Raw genomic sequence first — 17,543 nt, 5'->3', positions numbered from 1 at the left:
CCCCTCAACATGGCAATGAGAAAGCTTGGATTCGGTCTGCCTGATTAAGTGAGGCGATGAGCACCTGCGGGCGGCTAGCAGCTTATGCGCTGCAGGTCACCGAAGACAGGCACGAATTAACATCAGTAAGGCCTCCCCACAATACAACAATTAGGAGGCTTGGATTCGGTCTGCCTGATTAAGGCGGTAAGCACCAGCAAGCAGCTCGACCAGAGTATGAGCTGCAGGTCACCGAAGATAGGCACGAACCAACACTAATAAGTCTCCCCCACAATACGGCAATGAGAAGGCTTGGATTCGGTTTGCCTGATTGTTAGGGCTTGTAAGCCCCTGCGGGCAGAGCAGAGCATGCGCTGCAGGGCACCGAATACAGGCACGCATCAGCGCCTAAAAACCTCCTCACAACATGGCGAAGAGAGGACCCGGATTCGGTTTGCCTGATTGATAGGACTTGTAAGAACCTGTGGCAACTCTAGCAAGCAGAGCAGAGTGTGTGCCGCGGGACACCGAAGACAGGCGCGTATCAACGCCAAAAATAAAAAGAAAGGGGGATCTGTGGGGAGCAATCCGGACTATACTGAGTTACTGGAATTAAGACTTATTCTATGCATCTGCTCTCCCACAATATGGTGCTGGGAGAGAAGTAAACAGCTTCCGCACAGCTGCCTCCAGTTCAACCAATAAACTGTAGGACTTGCTCCTGATTGGAGAGCAGCGTACTCGGCGTGTGGGCAGCCGAGTTAGGATTGGCGGAGGAGGACTATAAAGGAGGAGAGAGATGGCATGCACCAGGAACATCTATGGGGAACATCTAAGGGGAATATCTGAGGGAACACCTGTGCAGCCCCCAAGAAAGCCGGCCTGCGGTGTGCCGCTCCCCTGCGGAAGTGGGGAATGTGGCCAGGGGGAACTGCCCTTCCACGGAGGTGGAAGGGATAGTAGCCAACCCGGGAAGAACCAGCAGCAAACCCGGGGAGGGCCGAGCAGACGAAAGAACAGCGCAGGGTCCTGTGTCGTTCCTCCACGAAGAGGGGGAGCGACAGTATGTAAACTCTATCCGATTTCTATAATTCTTTTTCCTGCCACTTCACATCTGCTGTTCAGTTCCTCAAGTGAATTTTTCATTGTTTTTCTACTTTTCAACTTCAGAATTTTCATTTGTTTCCTTATTTTATTGCTTCTTCCTCTTTATTGATCTCTGTCCAATGAGGTGTTATTATCACAGCTTCCTTTACTACTTTGAGCGTATTTATAATGGCTGCTTTGAAGTGTTTGATATAATGAATGCCTGGTTCCTCTCACAGATAGTTTCTATTTGTGCTGTCTTTCCTGAGTATTTGTCTCATTTTCCTGTTTCTGTGTAATTTTTTGTTGAAAGCTGGCTGTTTTGGGCCAGTGTTGTAGTGCAACAGGTTAACCCACTACCTAGACACCAACATCCCATATTTGAGCACTAATTTGAGTTCAGCTGCTCTGCTTCCAATCCATCTCACTGTTAATGCACCTGTGAAAACATCAGAAGATGACCCACATGCTTGGGCCTTTGTCACTTGCATGGGGGTCTTGAACAGTGTTGTAGGCTTCTGACTGTTCTGCCCCAACCTCAGCCATTATGGCCATTTGGAGAGTAAACCAGTAGATAAGACTGTATCCCCCTCCCCACTCTCCCTCTCCCCCTTTCCCACTCTCCCCCTCTCCCTCTCGAATAAGTAAAATAAATCTTTTTTTTTTTTTAAGAAAACTGGATATTTTAGGTAATGTGTTTGTAGCTCTAGGTACTTACTGATGCCCTCCCTACCCAGACTTGTTGTTTGTTTAGAGACCTAACTAGACCATATCAGAAAAGTCTGTTTACACTCCATAGTTTGAAACCTCAATGTGACCCTGGCCTCGGTCAAGTCGACATGGTCATCTGGAGTCTTTTACTAATAATCTGTCTGTTAAGCTGTCTCCTTCAGTTCTCAGCACATAACCCATTGTATGCTACTAATTGCCTTCGGGTCTCTCTGTTGTGCTGGACAAAGCCCTCTAGCATCTATTGCTCCATAGTCTGATCCAATGAAGTCTGGGTGCTAATGGTTTTGAAGTCACTCTGAGGTTTGTCTTACTCCCTGAGAGTCACTCTCATTGTCTTTCTCTGGGTCTCTGGGAAGCCAGCTGGCCCACGGGTTGCCTTGTGGCTCTCTTGAAGCGATCAAGAATCCTCTCAATTGCTTGACACCAAAGCCTCTGTTGGTTTTGAAAGCATCTTTAGGCTTGAGGTTCCCCTACTGTGTTTCAGGTAAAGAATTTCTTTGGGCAGAAATTAGTTTTTAAGGTCTGCTTCTCCCTGTGGGCAAAATTTCCTAGCCATGGCTCAGGACTTTGAGTCAGGGATACCAGCCCACTTCTCTGATTGATATTTTTGCTTTGCTAGCTGAGTATCTGCTTGCCCAAATGTGGAGCCTCTGACCTGCAAATGAAGTGAAGCGAGGGCACTTGGGGCCTTACTATTTTCAGCTTACTATCTGAAACTCCAGGTCATTGCTGAAGGAAATCAAAGATCTAAATAAATAAATCTAAATAAATAAAAATAACCCCATGTTCATGGATTGGAAGATGTTGTTTGGATGTCAGTACAACCCAACATGATATTCAGATTCAATGCAATCCTTGTTTAAACTTCAGCAATGGTTTTTGCAGAAATAGGAAATAATCCATTCCAGGATTTTTTTTTTTAATTATTTTTTTTTATTTATTTATTTTATTTTATTTTTTTTTATTTTTTTGACAGGCAGAGTGGACAGTGAGAGAGAGAGACAGAGAGAAAGGTCTTCCTTTGCCGTTGGTTCACCCTCCAATGGCCACCGCGGCCAGCGCGCTGCGGCCGGCACACCGCGCTGATCCGATGGCAGGAGCCAGGAGCCAGGTGCTTTTCCTGGTCTCCCATGGGGTGCAGGGCCCAAGCACCTGGGCCATCCTCCACTGCACTCCCTGGCCACAGCAGAGAGCTGGCCTGGAAGAGGGGCAACCGGGACAGAATCCGGCGCCCCAACCGGGACTAGAACCCGGTGTGCCGGCGCCGCTAGGCGGAGGATTAGCCTAGTGAGCCGCGGCGCCGGCCATTCCAGGATTTATAAGGAATCTCAGAGGGCTTCCAAAGATCCAAGCAATCTAGGGGGATAGCTTCATAATACTGGATTTGGCAGTGATTTCTGGAACGTGAAACCAAAGAAAGAACAGATAAATTGGGTTTTATCAAAATTAAAAAACTGCATCAACGGACACTCAATTCTATATCAGTAAAATGACAAGGCAACCTACAGAATGGGAGAAATTATTTGCAAATTATATCTAATGAGGTTAATATATATTAGATATTATACACTATATATAATATATAAAATGCCTAAAAATCAATAACCAGAAAAAAAAAAAAAGCCCAACTCAAAAATGGGCAGTTGACTTAAGTAGGCATTTCCCTTTAAAAGACAACCACATTCCATATCAAAGTATCTGGGTTTGAGCCCTAACTCTGCTTCTGATTCTAGTGGTTGGGACCCTGCCATTCATGTGTTACCTGGATTGAATTCCCAACTTTGGCTTGGACCAGCTACAGCCATTGCAGACATTTAGGAACTGGATCAGTGGATGGGACCACTCTCACACCTGTTCTTTCCCTCACCCTCATTCCCTCTCTCTGCCTTCTAAGAAAATATTTTTTTTTTCCAGTAAGGAAGATTTAGTTCAAATAAGGAACATCTTGGAGAAGTTCCACCAGTATTTGAAAAACTCATAAGTCAAAGAGATGCTTTATGTTACATTTTCAGAGGGAGAAACTAGAACCATTATGTGTAAAGAAATGGATTTTGAGTCACCATTAGAAAACATGTTGAGCAGGGGCAGGTGCTGTGGCGCACTGGGTTAACGCCCTGGCCTGAAGCGCCGGCATCCCATATGTGCCTGGTTTGAGATCCAGCTGCTCCACTTCCAATCCAGCTCTCTGCTGTGGCCTGGGAAAGCAGTAGAAAATGGCCCAAGTCCTTGGGCTCCTGCACCGGTGTGAGAGATTGGAGGAAGCTCCTGGCTCCTGGCTTTGGATTGGTGCAGCTGTGGCCAATTGGGAAGTGAACCATCGGATGGAAGACCTCTCTCTCTCTCACTCTTGCTCTCTCTCTGCCTTTCCTCTCTCTGTGTAACTCTTTCAAGTAAAATAAATAAATCTTAAAAAAAAAAAAGAGAGAGACAGAGAACATGTTGAGCAGGATGTACCACATGGCACTGTGGTACAGTAGGCTAAGCCTCTGCCTGCAGCACCAGCATCCCTTATGGGTGTCGGTTTGTGTCCCAGCTGCTCCTCTTCTGATCCAGCTCTCTGCTATGGCCTGGGAAAGCAGTAGAAGATGGCCTGAGTGCTTAGGCCCCTGTACCCACGTGGGAGACCCAGCCAGAAGAAGTTCCTGGCTCCTGGCTTTGGATCTGCCCAGTTCTAGCCATTGCAGCCATTTGGGGGGTGAACCAGCGGATGAAAGACCTTTCTCTCTGTCTCTCTCTAACTCTACTTCCCAAACAAATATCTTTTAAAAAAAGAAAGAGGACTGGTGCTGTGGTGCAGCGGGTTAATGCCCTGGCCTGAAGCACCAGCATCCCATATGGGTGCTGGTTCAGGATCTGGCTGCTCCTCTTCCGATCCGGCTCTCTGCTATGGCCTGGGAAAGCAGTAGAAGATGGCCCAAGTCCTTGGGCCCCTGTACTTATATGGGAGACCCAGAAGAAGCTCCTGGCTCCTGGTTTCGGATGGGCGCAGCTCTGGCCATTGTGGCCAATTGGGGGGTGAACCAGTGGATGGAAGACCTCTCTCTCTCTCTCTCTACCTCTCCTTCTCTCTCTGTAACTCTGGCTTTCAAATAAATAAATAAATCTTAGAGAGAGAGAGAGAGAGAGAGAAAACAAGAACACGTTGAGCACTCTAACAGTGGAATAACTATTGCCTTGTGAGAAGTGAGCATCCTGTGACAAAAAGTGGAAATCGTGAAACTGAAAAACCAGGTTCCAGAAATGGCTCCTTGCAGACTTCAGAATGCCAGTTGGTGGGCCCCAATTCCCACTGCATTCTTGGGTCTGTTGTGTATGAGTTTGTCTGAATAGGCAGTAATAGCCCTTTCTGAAATCTTGGGTATAGAAGGAAATTTCCCATTTGTGATGTTCCTTGTCTGCTTAGGATTTCAGTGTTTGAACAGTTCAGTTATAGAAGTGAAAGGGGAAAAAGCTGAATTCTCACAGATACATTTCAGTGGACTTCTTTGCTGTGTTTATGGTGTTTATTACAAGTATGGGTAATCTCACATTTGTAGTGATTGGTGTCTCATTTGGTTCCTTAAATATTATTCTGAATTTGGTCCTGTTTGATTGTTCTTCTGCAAACAGGCCAGTGGCCCCAAAGGTGTTGTGTCTATGGAAAAGCTCAGTACCCATCAAATTGACATTTCAAATGCAGTGATTACGGAAGCCCAGGGAGTATAGGCTTTGTGTGCATATTACCTTGTGTGGCCTTCAAAAAATTATTATGAAAAAAGATTATGAGAAAACTATGTGTGGATCAAAATTGTTTGCACCAAAACAAACTTATCTTTTAATTCCATTTTTCTCACAAGCTTTTTAAAGTGCCTGCATATTATTTTCCTACTTTTCTTGGAGCATGCACTTTTTATAGAGACAGCGTGTTTAGAGATGGGGAGAAGAGAGTAAGATAGGAACCCTAACTCCATGATTTTATGTCCATGAAATATAGAAAACTGAGTTTTTGTTTGTATGTTTCTTAATTTTTTAAAAAAATGGATGTATTTATTTGAAAGAATTACAAAGAGAGGGAGAAACAGAGAAAGAAATCTTCCATCCATTGGTTCACTTCCCAAACGGCTGCAATAGAGCCAGGAGCTTCTGGGTCTCCCATGTGAGTTCAGGGGCCCAAGCACTTGGGCCATTCTCCGCTGCTTTGCCAGGAGCATTAGCAGGGAGTTGGATTGGAAGTGAAGCAGCTGGGACTTGAACCAGCACCTATATGGGATGCTGGCACAGCAGACAGCAGCTTAACCTGCTGTGCCACAGCACCAGCCCCTTGTGTGTGTTTAGAAAAATATGGTCATAGGATGAAAATGATAGATCAGTTCTTAGAAGGTAAATGGTAAAATAGCAGTGGTGTTGGTTCTAGGGACCTATAGGTAAGTTCTACCTGGAGGAAGGAGGAGAAACCAGATAGTGAACATAGTTACTGACAGTTCTTCTTCTTCTTCTTTTTTTTTTTTTTTTTTTTTTTTGGACAGGCAGAGTGGACAGTGAGAGAGAGACAGAGAGAAAGGTCTTCCTTTGCCGTTGGTTCGCCCTCCAATGGCCGCCGCGGCTGGCGTGCTGTGGCCGGCGCACCACGCTGATCAATGGCAGGAGCCAGGTACTTATCCTGGTCTCCCATGGGGTGCAGGGCCCAAGTACTTGGGCCATCCTCCACTGCACTCCCTGGCCACAGCAGAGAGCTGGCCTGGAAGAGGGGCAACCGGGACAGAATCCGGCGCCCCGACCGGGACTAGAACCTGGTGTGCTGGCACCGCAGGCGGAGGATTAGCCTAATGAGCCACGGTGCCGGCCTACTGACAGTTCTAAAGATGTTTTCTGTGGCCTCTGTAAAAGGCCTCTAGGGCAGGTGTTTGGCTCAGCATCCACTGGTTCATTCCCCAAATAAATGGCTGCAACAGGCCAAGGCTGGCCAAGTTCAAGCCAGGAGCCAGGAACTCAGTCCATTCTCCCACATGGATGGCAGGGTCCCAAGCACCTGGGCCATCTTCTGCTGCCTTCCCCAAACACATTTTTCAGGGAGCTGAACTGGAAGCAGAGCAGCTGAGACTTGAACCAGTGCTGTGATATGGGAAGCCAGCGTAGTAAGAAGCAACTTGACCTTTTTAAATAAAAAGATTGATATTAGTCTAAATGTTCAGCAGCTAAGAAATGAGTAGGTTAGGATATATCAGCTTTATGTGTCCTAATTGTGCTTCTATTAAATGAAAATTATGAGAAGACAAAAGAGAATGGGAAAATGTTACTATAGTGACTGGAAAAATCAGGAAAAATCTATTTGCAATATGATTACCAATGTATAGAAAGTCCAAAAATAAATAGACAAGGACAAGAGGGGAACTACTGTAGAGTTTTGGTGGGACTGAAGGCAGATTTTCCTACTGTAAAGCTTTTTTGTGGCACAAATTAAAAACCAGTTTTTTAAAAATGAATTGTGGGGGTGAGTGTTTGACAGCATGGTTAAAACACTGATTCAGACTCCCTTGCATCACATCAGGTTCCCTCGGTTTGATTCCCAGCCCCAGCTCCTAGTTAGTTTTCTGAGAATGCAGACTCTCGGAGGCAGCAGTGATGGCTCAGGTAATTGCCACCCTTATGGGAGACCTGGATTGAGTTCCTAGATCCTAGCTTCAGCCCTGTACCAGCCCTAGCCATTCCCAAATGTGGGCATTTGGGGAGTGAACCAATGGGTAGGAGCTCTTTCTGATTCTGTCTCTGTTTCTCTGCCTCTCAATTAATTTTTAAAAAGTTTTTAAACTTATTTTAAAGGCAGAATTACACAGAGAGACATAGAGAGATCTTCAATCCACTGGTTCACTCCTCAAGTGGCCGCAATGGCCAGAGGTGGGCCGATCCAAAGCCAGGAGCCAGGTGCTCCTTCCAGGTGTCACACATGGATTCAGGGGCCCAAGCTCTAGGGCCATCTTCCACTGCTTTCCCAGGTCATTGGCAGGGAGCTGCATCAGAAGTGGAGCACCTGGGGCTGGCGCCGCGGCTCACTAGGCTAATCCTCCGCCTAGCGGCGCCGGCACACCGGGTTCTAGTCCCGGTTGGGGCGCCGGATTCTGTCCCGGTTGCCCCTCTTCCAGGCCAGCTCTCTGCTGTGGCCAGGGAGTGCAGTGGAGGATGGCCCAGGTGCTTGGGCCCTGCACCCCATGGGAGACCAGGAGAGGCACCTGGCTCCTGGCTCCTGCCATCGGATCAGCGTGGTGCGCCGGCCGCAGCGCGCCGGCCGCGGCGGCCATTGGAGGGTGAACCAACGGCAAAGGAAGACCTTTCTCTCTGTCTCTCTCTCTCACTGTCCACTCTGCCTGTCACCAAAAAAAAAAAAAAAAAAAAAAAAAAAAAAAAAAAAAAAAGTGGAGCACCTGGGACTCAAACTGGTACCCATATGGGATGCCAGCCAGCACTGCAGGTGAAGGCTTAACCTACTACAGCACAGCGCCTGCCCCAAGTAATTAATTTAAAAATGGATTGTTCTGCGATTTGGTCATTTAGGCAACATTTGTTTTGGAGCCCTTCAGACACAGGCAATGGGGAATTCTGTGCCTGTCTGTCAGGCCCAGAGATGGACAAAGTCACACTTTGTCTGCCAGATGGGTAAGAGTTTTATTCCCAGTGCTTTCACCTGACAGATTCCTGTTTGTGTTGGGCTCCACTTGCTCAGCTCTGACACAGGGTCACTGACTGTGTAGTAACTGGGTCAGCTCAGTTCTCTCTTTATTTGAGATCAGCCTAGTTCTCCATATTTCACAGTAGAAACTAATTTTTTTTTTTTACAGGCAGAGTTAGACAGTGAGAGAGAGAGACAGAGAGAAAGGTCTTCCTTTCCATTGGTTCACCCCCCAAAAGGCAGCTACAGCCGGCGCACTGCGCTGATCCGAAGCCAGGAGCCAGGTGCCTCCTCCCAGTCTCCCATGGGTGCAGGGCCCAAGCACTTGGGCCATCCTCCACCGCCTTCCCAGGCCACAGCAGAGAGCTGGACTGGAAGAGGAGCAACTGGGACTAGTACCTGGTACCCCAACCGGGACTAAAACCCGGGGTGCCGGCGCCGCAAGGTGGAGGATTAGCCTAGTGAGCCACAGCGCTGGCTGAAACTATTCTTGAGGTAATACGTAACCATCCCTTCTTAGCTTAGTCCAAAAACATCTTACCTGTCAGTACAAGTGGAAAGAGAGCCATTTAGAACTTCCCTCTGTGACATCATTCTATGCCAGTTCTCTGGACATCACTCATTGACCAAAAGGGTTCCTTGTTACTGCTTTAACTGCCTTGGTCTGCCACGGAGCTGTCGATTGCTCTCACCCTCTGTGTGAGGTCCAATGTGAACAGGTCCTAGCATCAGCTCCAGCACCATGGCAGTTCACGGCTGACGTGTTCCCCATCCCTGTGGCCACTGTCCTCATCAGGCCCCCTGCCTTTGTGTCTGCAGTGCTGTCCAAACAGCACCCTCTCAGAGGCACTGAGATGTGCCCAGGAGGCTCAGACTTCCATCGCCACAGGGCAGTGCACAGCTTCCTAGCTGAGCATTTGGTGCTGTTGCCATCAGGTGCCACTGTGCTCTCTGCACCACTCAAACCTCTGTGAGCTGCTGTTCCCATGTGGCCCTTAGGGGCCCTGCCTAGAATACTGCTCAGAGCATTCCTCCAGGCAGAGAAGCTTTCTGAATTGGTGATATTAAAAAAAAAGAAAAGAAAAGAAAAGAAAGGAACTCTTCTTCCGTTGCTGTGTACCAAATAACAAGGGCATAATACTACACATGGAGTAGGAATTTGGGCACCAACTTGGGCTTCTGTGTTTCTGCCTTGTTTGACAAAAGTATATATTGTTGGGGACACGGGGGTGGCATTTTAAAAGGCTTGCTTATCGCATTAGTAATTGTTAAAACAGAAGAGGGCTTTATCTATGGCAGTAGTTTGTTCCATCCGCACACGACTAAAATACCGTTTGTTCAGAGAAGGAGTGAGTGAGAGCAAGCGCGGGCGCAGCCTGACATTAACCAGGGAGGAGGCGGACAATGAATGCATTGGCGGTTGTTGCAGTTTCTGTTTTCTTTATATCCTTTATACTCAATTTGCAACCTCCCCCTCATCTAGTTCCTTAAAAAATGTGATCCTTAGTGAGTTTTGTTCATATACATCCGCCAAGGCATTATGGAAGCAGCTTCTTGCCTCATAGCAAAAAAAGACAGGAAGTTGTGCTTGAGTTTGTGAGAGGCTGACTGCTCTCAGTTACTCAGACTCACAACTAGTAGCTGTCATCCGGCAGAGACATTACCAGGAATTGGGTTTTCATGCTCCGAAAATAAAAATATGAAATTAAACGTCTTCTGCTAATGCATGCCCTCTAAAATGTCCTTGTTCTACCCAAGTGTTTCTTTAGGAGTTCTATCAAGAAAATATAGAGTGTATTTGGTTATGAAAATTCTATTTTTTCCTAATGTTGTAAGGCATCAAGCATATCCCACTTTATTAGAATTAACTTTTTGTCCACTCTATCCCAGGGAGGACTAGGAAGAATCTTTCAAAACTATCCAGAGAATAGCTAGGAAAGGAATAACAGAATTTAAACCTATTCATAGGTGTAAAAGGCAGTGATTGCGTCATGAAAACATTTCTTATTTCATTACAGTCTTTTGGAGGTAATTCTGAGTGGTCAGAACTCTTTAAGTATGTTTGAGAAAGAAAATAAAGTAGTCTAGATTTGGGATAATCTACTTAGAATACACATTACTCTTCCGTATATTTGAACAATTTGTCCAAAACACAATCCGTTGGTGTAGAATTTTGCCTGTTCAGATCTAAGTGGGAATCAGTACTTTCTTTGTTTGTCACTATGGAAACGAGTCAGCCTATCCTGAATAGCTCTTAGATCATACAGAGCGATGCCCGTGTCTCCACACACTTCCTCGCTGAGCAGCCGGGGCTGTCTTCTCCCTGCCTCCAGCTCTCCCCTCCCCGGGGCCAGCGCCATGCAGGTACAGGAGGCACCACGGCGGCCCTCAGCTGTGCACTTCCTCAGTGCCTTTTTGCAGGGTCGCCGCCACTCTACCTCAGACCCAGTTGTGCGGCTGCAGCAGGCCCGGCGGGGCTCCGGCTCTGCCACGAAGCTGCTGTCCTCGTCCTCTCTGCAGGTGATGGTGGCTGTGTCCTCTGTGAGCCGTGGTGAAGGGAACCCAACTTTCCCGGAGAGAAAAAGTAAAGCCGTCTTTCTTCTTTTACATTGTCACACCTTTGTGTCTAAATTTAAGGGAATGGGACTGGGCTGTGTTGTTTTTGCCTTTCTAAAAATTGACAGGTGATTCTATTGTATACTTCTTACTTTCTGTTGTGCTAAGAATTTTAGTGAATATATAAAAGGAGGTAAAATGATTGTTTTCTGTTTTCTCATTAGAAATGTAATTTTTGAACAAAATATCCTCTTTTAAAAGATTTCCTTCACAGCTTCTTCCTTCTCACCACCAGTGTAATGTTTGGAGATTATTTAGTGAAAGCTTTTTTTTTTTTTTTAATAGATAATGCGCTTAGGTGAAAAGGAAACAGTTTTCTTTTCTTGATTTGATGAAAGGGACTTACCACTGGCTGATCATCTTCAATCCTGAGATAAAATGGAAGCTGTTTCCCATGTTGCCATTACATTTGGAGAGTGGAATTTGGAATCTTTCCTTCCTTGTATGTTCTAGGAAATTCAGGACGCCCAACACCAAAGTACACGAAAGTGGGCGAACGTTTACGGCATGTCATCCCCGGACATATGGCGTGTTCCATGGCATGTGGCGGCAGAGCGTGCAAGTATGAGAACCCAGCCCGTTGGAGCGAGCAGGAGCAAGCCATTAAGGGGGTGTACTCATCCTGGTGAGTGAGTGGTCATGTGGGTGCCTGCAGCCACACGCGATAAAGGAGGTGAGGGAGGAGTGTGGGAAGAGCCAGGCAGGCCTTTGGAGTCAGGGGTCCCGCCTCCATCCCTGACTTTGCCGCCAACCAGCCATGTGATCCTGAACTACTGAGCCCCAGTTTCCTTATCTGTGAAATGGAAATAATGAAACCAAAACTAAAGGTTTTTTTAGTTAAGTGAAATGTGCAAATATCTTAAATGTACAATTACATAGCTCTTAAGTTTCAAAAATTGCTAGAAATAGTAAAACTTTTGTGATGCAAGTTAAAGGGAACGATAAGGTATACGTATAGTTTTCCAGTTACATTCGGGTGAGCTTTAGCCTTACTTCTATAGTGTTCCTGTGTTCTGTACGAAAGGGCACATCTTCACCCATTATGCTTCAGTTTGCCTTTGTACAAGTTGCCAGCTTTTGTTGGAGATGTTTCTTGGTCAGTTTATTAGCTTGTAACTTGTACTTTTTCATATTGGATTTGCTGGATATATCTGCAGGGGTGCAGTCTGGAATCTGCCTTCATTACTGTTCTCCACAGATCATATTCTGGTCTATCACTGTTACAGCAACGGTGTAAAGAAGCAGATATTATTCCTGAGACATAATTAGACAAGTACATTTCAAACAATGTCACTCAAGATCACATTAATCTTTCTGCTTTATTGTTGACCAAAGTGTGTACAGAGTCCTTTTCACCTCTGCTGCTTCATATCATACCCTCCTCATCTTAAGCTAAGTACTATTTAGTTTGGGGGGTCCCAAACCTTTCAGGTCAGTCCGTACTAAATTTCATGAGGGGGAGGTGTCTTTTGTGGTCTGCCATGCTAACCTGATGTCTCCATTATTCCTCTGAGATTGGGTGACCCACAACTTCCTGTAGACCACCTTCCATTTCTTTCTCCAGACTACTGGTTAGAAACTTAACCAAAGTGCAGCCAGAGCCCAGAGGCCTAGTGAGAATGGCAGCCCTTTATTGGGCCTCTGTCATTAGCTTGGTAAACATCCCTTTGGCTATCAGCTGGGCACTGTACCAGCTGCTTTCAAATTATTATCTCTCCTCTTCATAAAATTCATAGGAGTTGTTACTGCCATGTTATTGGTGAAGGAATTGAGTTCTAGAGAAAGCAATTTGCAGAGTTTCTAGAAAGCAGCATTTGAAGCACTTTCCTTTTACATTGTATCGAATTGTCACACCCACCCTGGGAGGCGGCAGTAGTATCCCCATTTAATACCACCGGTAACAGATGCAGTTAGTTGAGTAATTAGAAGTGCACCTTTGGCCTTTTCCTTTGGTCGCGCTGTTAGATGACTAATCCAGACTATTACCTTTGCCACCACCTGAGCTTTCTTTTCCTTTTTTTTTTCTTAAAGATTTTATTTTTTTATTTGAGAGGTAGAGTTACAGACAGTGAGAGGGAGAGACAGAAAGAAAGGTCTTCCTTCCATTGGTTCACTCTCCTAATGGCAGCTACAGCTGGAGCTGTGCTGATCTGAATCCAGGACCCAGGTGCTTCCTCCTGGTCTCCCATGTGGGTGCAGGGGTCCAAGGACTTGGGCCATCTTCTACTGCTTTCCCAGGTCACAGCAGAGAGCTGGATTGGAAGAGGAGCAGCCGGGACTATAACCAGCACCCATATGGGATGCCGGCACCGCAGGCGGAGGATTAACCCACTGCACCACGGAGCCGGTCCCTTCTTTTCCTTTTTAAAAGATTGATTTATTTATTTGAAAGGCAGAGTTACACATAGAGGGAGAGACAAAGAGAGATCCTCCATCTGCTGATTCACTCCCCGAAAATGGCCACAGTGGCCAGGGCTGGGCCAGGACAAAGTCAGGAGCCAGGAACTTCATCCAGGTCTCCCCACATGGGTGGCAGGGGCCCAAGGACGGGAGCTGGCTTCCACTGCTTTCTCAGTTGCGTTAGCAGGGAGCTGGATCAGATGTGGAGCAGCTGGGCCTCAAACCAGTGTTCATGTGGGATGCCAATGTCACAGGTGGCAGCTTAACACTCTGCAGCATAATGCCAGCCCTGCAGCTAAGCTTTTTAAATCATCATGTCTGCCAGATTCTCTTGAGAGTCCACAAATACTTCAATGTCCTGATTTTTTTTCCAGAGATTTAAGAAACTGGGGAATATTATTACAGAGTTGTTAAACTCCTAGAAAAATTGGTTCTCAGTGCTGGTAGCTGGAATAGGTTCTATGGTCCTCACCCGGCCCTCCCCCTACAGGGTCACTGACAGCATCCTAGCCATGGCCCGCCCATCCTCGGAGCTCCTTGAGAAGTATCAGATCATCGAGCAGTTCCTCAGGTGAGTGCCTGTCACCACACACTGGAGAGACAGACTCATGTGTCTCTTTCTTTGCTTTTGACTTCAACTGAAGAACTTATGCAACTAAGAAGTAGCCGTTTTGAGAATACTCAGTAATGATTGTTAATGCCAAAGATGATTGGTTTCTCAGCTCCCAGTATGACTCATTGCTCTTCTTCCTTTAAGCCATGGCATAAAAACAATAATCAACCTGCAGCGCCCAGGAGAGCATGCGAGCTGCGGAAGTTCTCTGGAGCAGGAAAGCGGCTTCACATACCTTCCTGAAGCCTTCATGGAGGCCGGCAGTAAGCTCCTTCCCAGCCCGTCTGAGGATTATCAAGATAGCACTCAGAGACTTGGGTCTGCCTAGCTCTTAGGTTTTAAAGGCTATAGAAATAGACACCCAGTGCATAGCGAGGGCTCATAAAACTGAAGATGAGTTAGCTCTGACTCTAAATAATGCTGCCATTCTTCTTTAGCATGACTCTTCAGGCACAGGTGTTCTGTTTTCCTGGAAGGGGGATGTTGGAAGAGACCCTGGAGTAATAATAGCTCACGTTCAGCTATTGCATGCAGTTTGTGGGACACTGTTGTCTTGCTTGTCCTTGAAGCAGTTAGTGACATATGTGGTTGTTACTTCTGGTTTATTCATGAGGCCACCACGGCTCAGAGAGATACTGACTCGTCACAGGTCCCACTGCTCAGAGGTGGCAGGATTGGGTTGGAACCTAGACGTGTCGTGCTTTTACTACAGCTAGCCTTGCCTCCAAAAGGCACCCCAGGATTCTTGAGAAAGCCCCAGGGTCAACTCACTCCCAAGATCTTTGGGATGGAATCTGCCCACACCTGTCATTCAAACCAGGCTAGAAAGGATAATCATGAACTCTTGGAACTTCTTTTTAAGAAAGTTGTATCCAGCTTTTATTATTTTTAAGATTTTTTTATTTACTTGAAAGGCAGGGAGAGAGAGAGGTCTCCCACGTGGATGCAGGGGCCCAAGCACTTGGACCTTCTTCTGCCGCTTTCCCAGGCACATTAGCAGAAAACTGGGTCAGAAGTGGAGCAGCCAAAACTTGAACTGGCTTGTGGGATGCCAGCATCACAGGTAGCAGCTGAGTTGGCTGTACCACAGCACCCCAGCCCCAGCCCTAGCTTTTTTTTTTTTTTCTAACACTGGATAGAAAATCTGTAAATGCTGTCATTAGCCATTTATCAGTCATCTGGACACATTTCCATGCTTAAACAAGAGTATATGGTTTCCCACCTTAGCTAAGTAACTTTAGTGTGGATCATTGATACTTTATTAACTTGTAATTTTACTTTTTTCTGGCTGAGTTTCAGCAGGAAATGTCTCAGGTAGTGTAGAATGTGTGCTGTGAGAAATATTAACCATAAACCTAGTAGAAATGTAATAAACTTGTTATTTTAGGCCTGTATATCCAATGAGATATATGTACCTTTTAGCTTTATACTTTTCATTAATTCATTTGTTTTTCCCAAGTGTCTTTGCACATATTTTTCCTGTGTGTTGATTTTTTTCCTTTTCTCTTTTTCATTGCCTAGTTTATTTCTACAATTTTGGATGGAAGGATTATGGTGTGGCATCTCTTACCACCATCTTAGACATGGTGAAGGTGATGACATTTGCCTTACAGGAAGGAAAAGTAGCCATTCACTGTCATGCTGGGCTTGGTCGAACAGGTAAATTCTACGAGCTGGTCTTACTGCCTTGTGGGTGTATTTAAACATGCTTATTTAAATAAGCTTTCCTGATACTAAGGGTAAGCGTTTTTCAGAATGCTACCCAAATGGAAGAAGTAAATGAAAGATATTTGCAGTATCTTAAACAGGTAGTTTACAGTGACCATATGTTGGTAAGAGTATTTTTTTAAACAACTTAAGACTGAAAACTATCATATTTGGTAAACAGGTGGATTTCTAAAACTAGCTAAATAACCTGTTTTTTTTTTATTTTCGTGAAAAGGGGAAAAATCAATACCTTTATTTATTTTTGAAAAATGCTCAAAAAGTTAAAGTGGTGTTCACAACTCTCAGTCATTCTGTTATTGTCTGATGACAATCTGTGGGATTAAAACAAAAACATCAAAAGATAAATCATTCATATTTTCTTAAAATATTGGAAGGGTGAGTTAGATATCTGAGCACAAAGTTGTACAGAATGAAATTTATGAATTTTACAGCTTCTTTGTCTCTGAATGAAACAGGGTGCTGTGATCTTTGAGGAGGGAAGTAAAAATAAACAAATAAAAGAAGGGTAAATTAAATTAAAAGAATACAGGGACACAGGTACATAACAAAATCTAGACTGGTTATCCAGAAAGCATAATGAAGTGGCTTAAGCAGTAAATACACAAGCTAAGAGCCATAAAGAGGCAAAGTGTTCTCCATGTATCATATTTTTTAAAAATATTTTATTTATTTATTTGAGAGGTAGAGTTACAGACAGTGAGAGGGAGAGACAGAAAGAAAGATCTTCCTTCCATTGCTTTACTCCCCAAATGGCTGCAATGGCTGGAGCTGCGCCGATCCAAAGCCAGGAGCCAGGTGCTTCTCCTAGGTCTCCCACGTGGGTGCAGGGGTCCAAGGACTTGGGCCATCTTCTACTGCTTTCCCAGGCCATAGCAGAGAGCTGGATCGGAAGTGAAGCAACTGGGACTAGAACTGGTGTCCATATGGGATGCCGGCACCACAGGCAGAGGATTAACCTACTGTGCCACGGCTCCAGCCTCATGTAACATATTCTTATAAAATGTCTGAGATAAAGTGTGCCGAGTTAGATAAACATGCATACCCATAAATACACACTCACACATATACAGAAACAAATTTAGTCACTAGGCTGGTGAATGTTTTAGAGAGTGTCCTATTGCTGGGTGAGATACATATAGCAAGCCATAGAAGAAACATACAATTCAGTTTTTGTAAATATATACACGTGCTAAGATCTTAGATCTGGAAATTTAAACATTATTAGCATTCATGAGAAATATTGCAGCTCACTGACTATTCATATCTAGCATAGGATTAGGCTTTACATATATATGTTCTCATGAACCTAAATATAACCATGATTTTTTCTCAGCTTTTCCTGCATAAATGTTTATTCAGAATTCTTAGCTAATTTCCTATTTTCTTGGCTATGCCTGAACCTAGATCTTATTTAATTCTAAAGGGCCTCTAAAATAATAGCTGAAATACTGTTCACCAGTGTTTTCACAGTATTTTACTACATATAACATGTGCTTCAAAATGTCTGCAGCTTTATTCTAATTATCTAAATCTAGAAAATCTTGACATTTTGTGAATAAATGTGGCATTCATATTTTTAAACATAAATTATAAACAAAGCTGCAGATAACAAATCACACAAATGGCAGTTCTACATTTCAAGAGGTCAGCTCTTCATAGAAGAATGTCAACAAGGAATTTTACATAAAATGGTATACACAATGCACATTTAGGAACATCCAGGAATTTCAGTAACTGTGTTACTTT

General features: G+C 44.9%; 1 protein-coding gene across 8 annotated transcripts in view; it reads left to right on the top strand.

Annotated features, from left to right (window-relative positions):
• PTPDC1 (protein tyrosine phosphatase domain containing 1) overlaps positions 1-17,543 on the top strand; it is a 98,419-nt gene that overhangs the window by 56,339 nt on the left and 24,537 nt on the right. For 2 of the 8 annotated variants that reach the window (XM_051859314.2, XM_051859324.2), the window contains 5 exons: positions 10,961-11,024; positions 11,510-11,681; positions 13,947-14,027; positions 14,214-14,332; positions 15,591-15,728. In XM_051859314.2, coding sequence (XP_051715274.1) covers positions 10,961-11,024; positions 11,510-11,681; positions 13,947-14,027; positions 14,214-14,332; positions 15,591-15,728 — 574 coding nt within the window. Of the gene's footprint in view, positions 1-10,562; positions 11,025-11,509; positions 11,682-13,946; positions 14,028-14,213; positions 14,333-15,590; positions 15,729-17,543 lie in introns of those variants that run through there. The other 6 variants (XM_008257292.4, XM_051859286.2, XM_008257290.4 and 3 more) reach the window with 5 other exon arrangements.

Source organism: Oryctolagus cuniculus, chromosome 1 (genome assembly GCF_964237555.1).
Source record: "Oryctolagus cuniculus chromosome 1, mOryCun1.1, whole genome shotgun sequence".
NCBI classification, from domain to species: domain Eukaryota; kingdom Metazoa; phylum Chordata; class Mammalia; order Lagomorpha; family Leporidae; genus Oryctolagus; species Oryctolagus cuniculus.
This window is presented reverse-complemented; position numbering and strand designations above follow the sequence as displayed.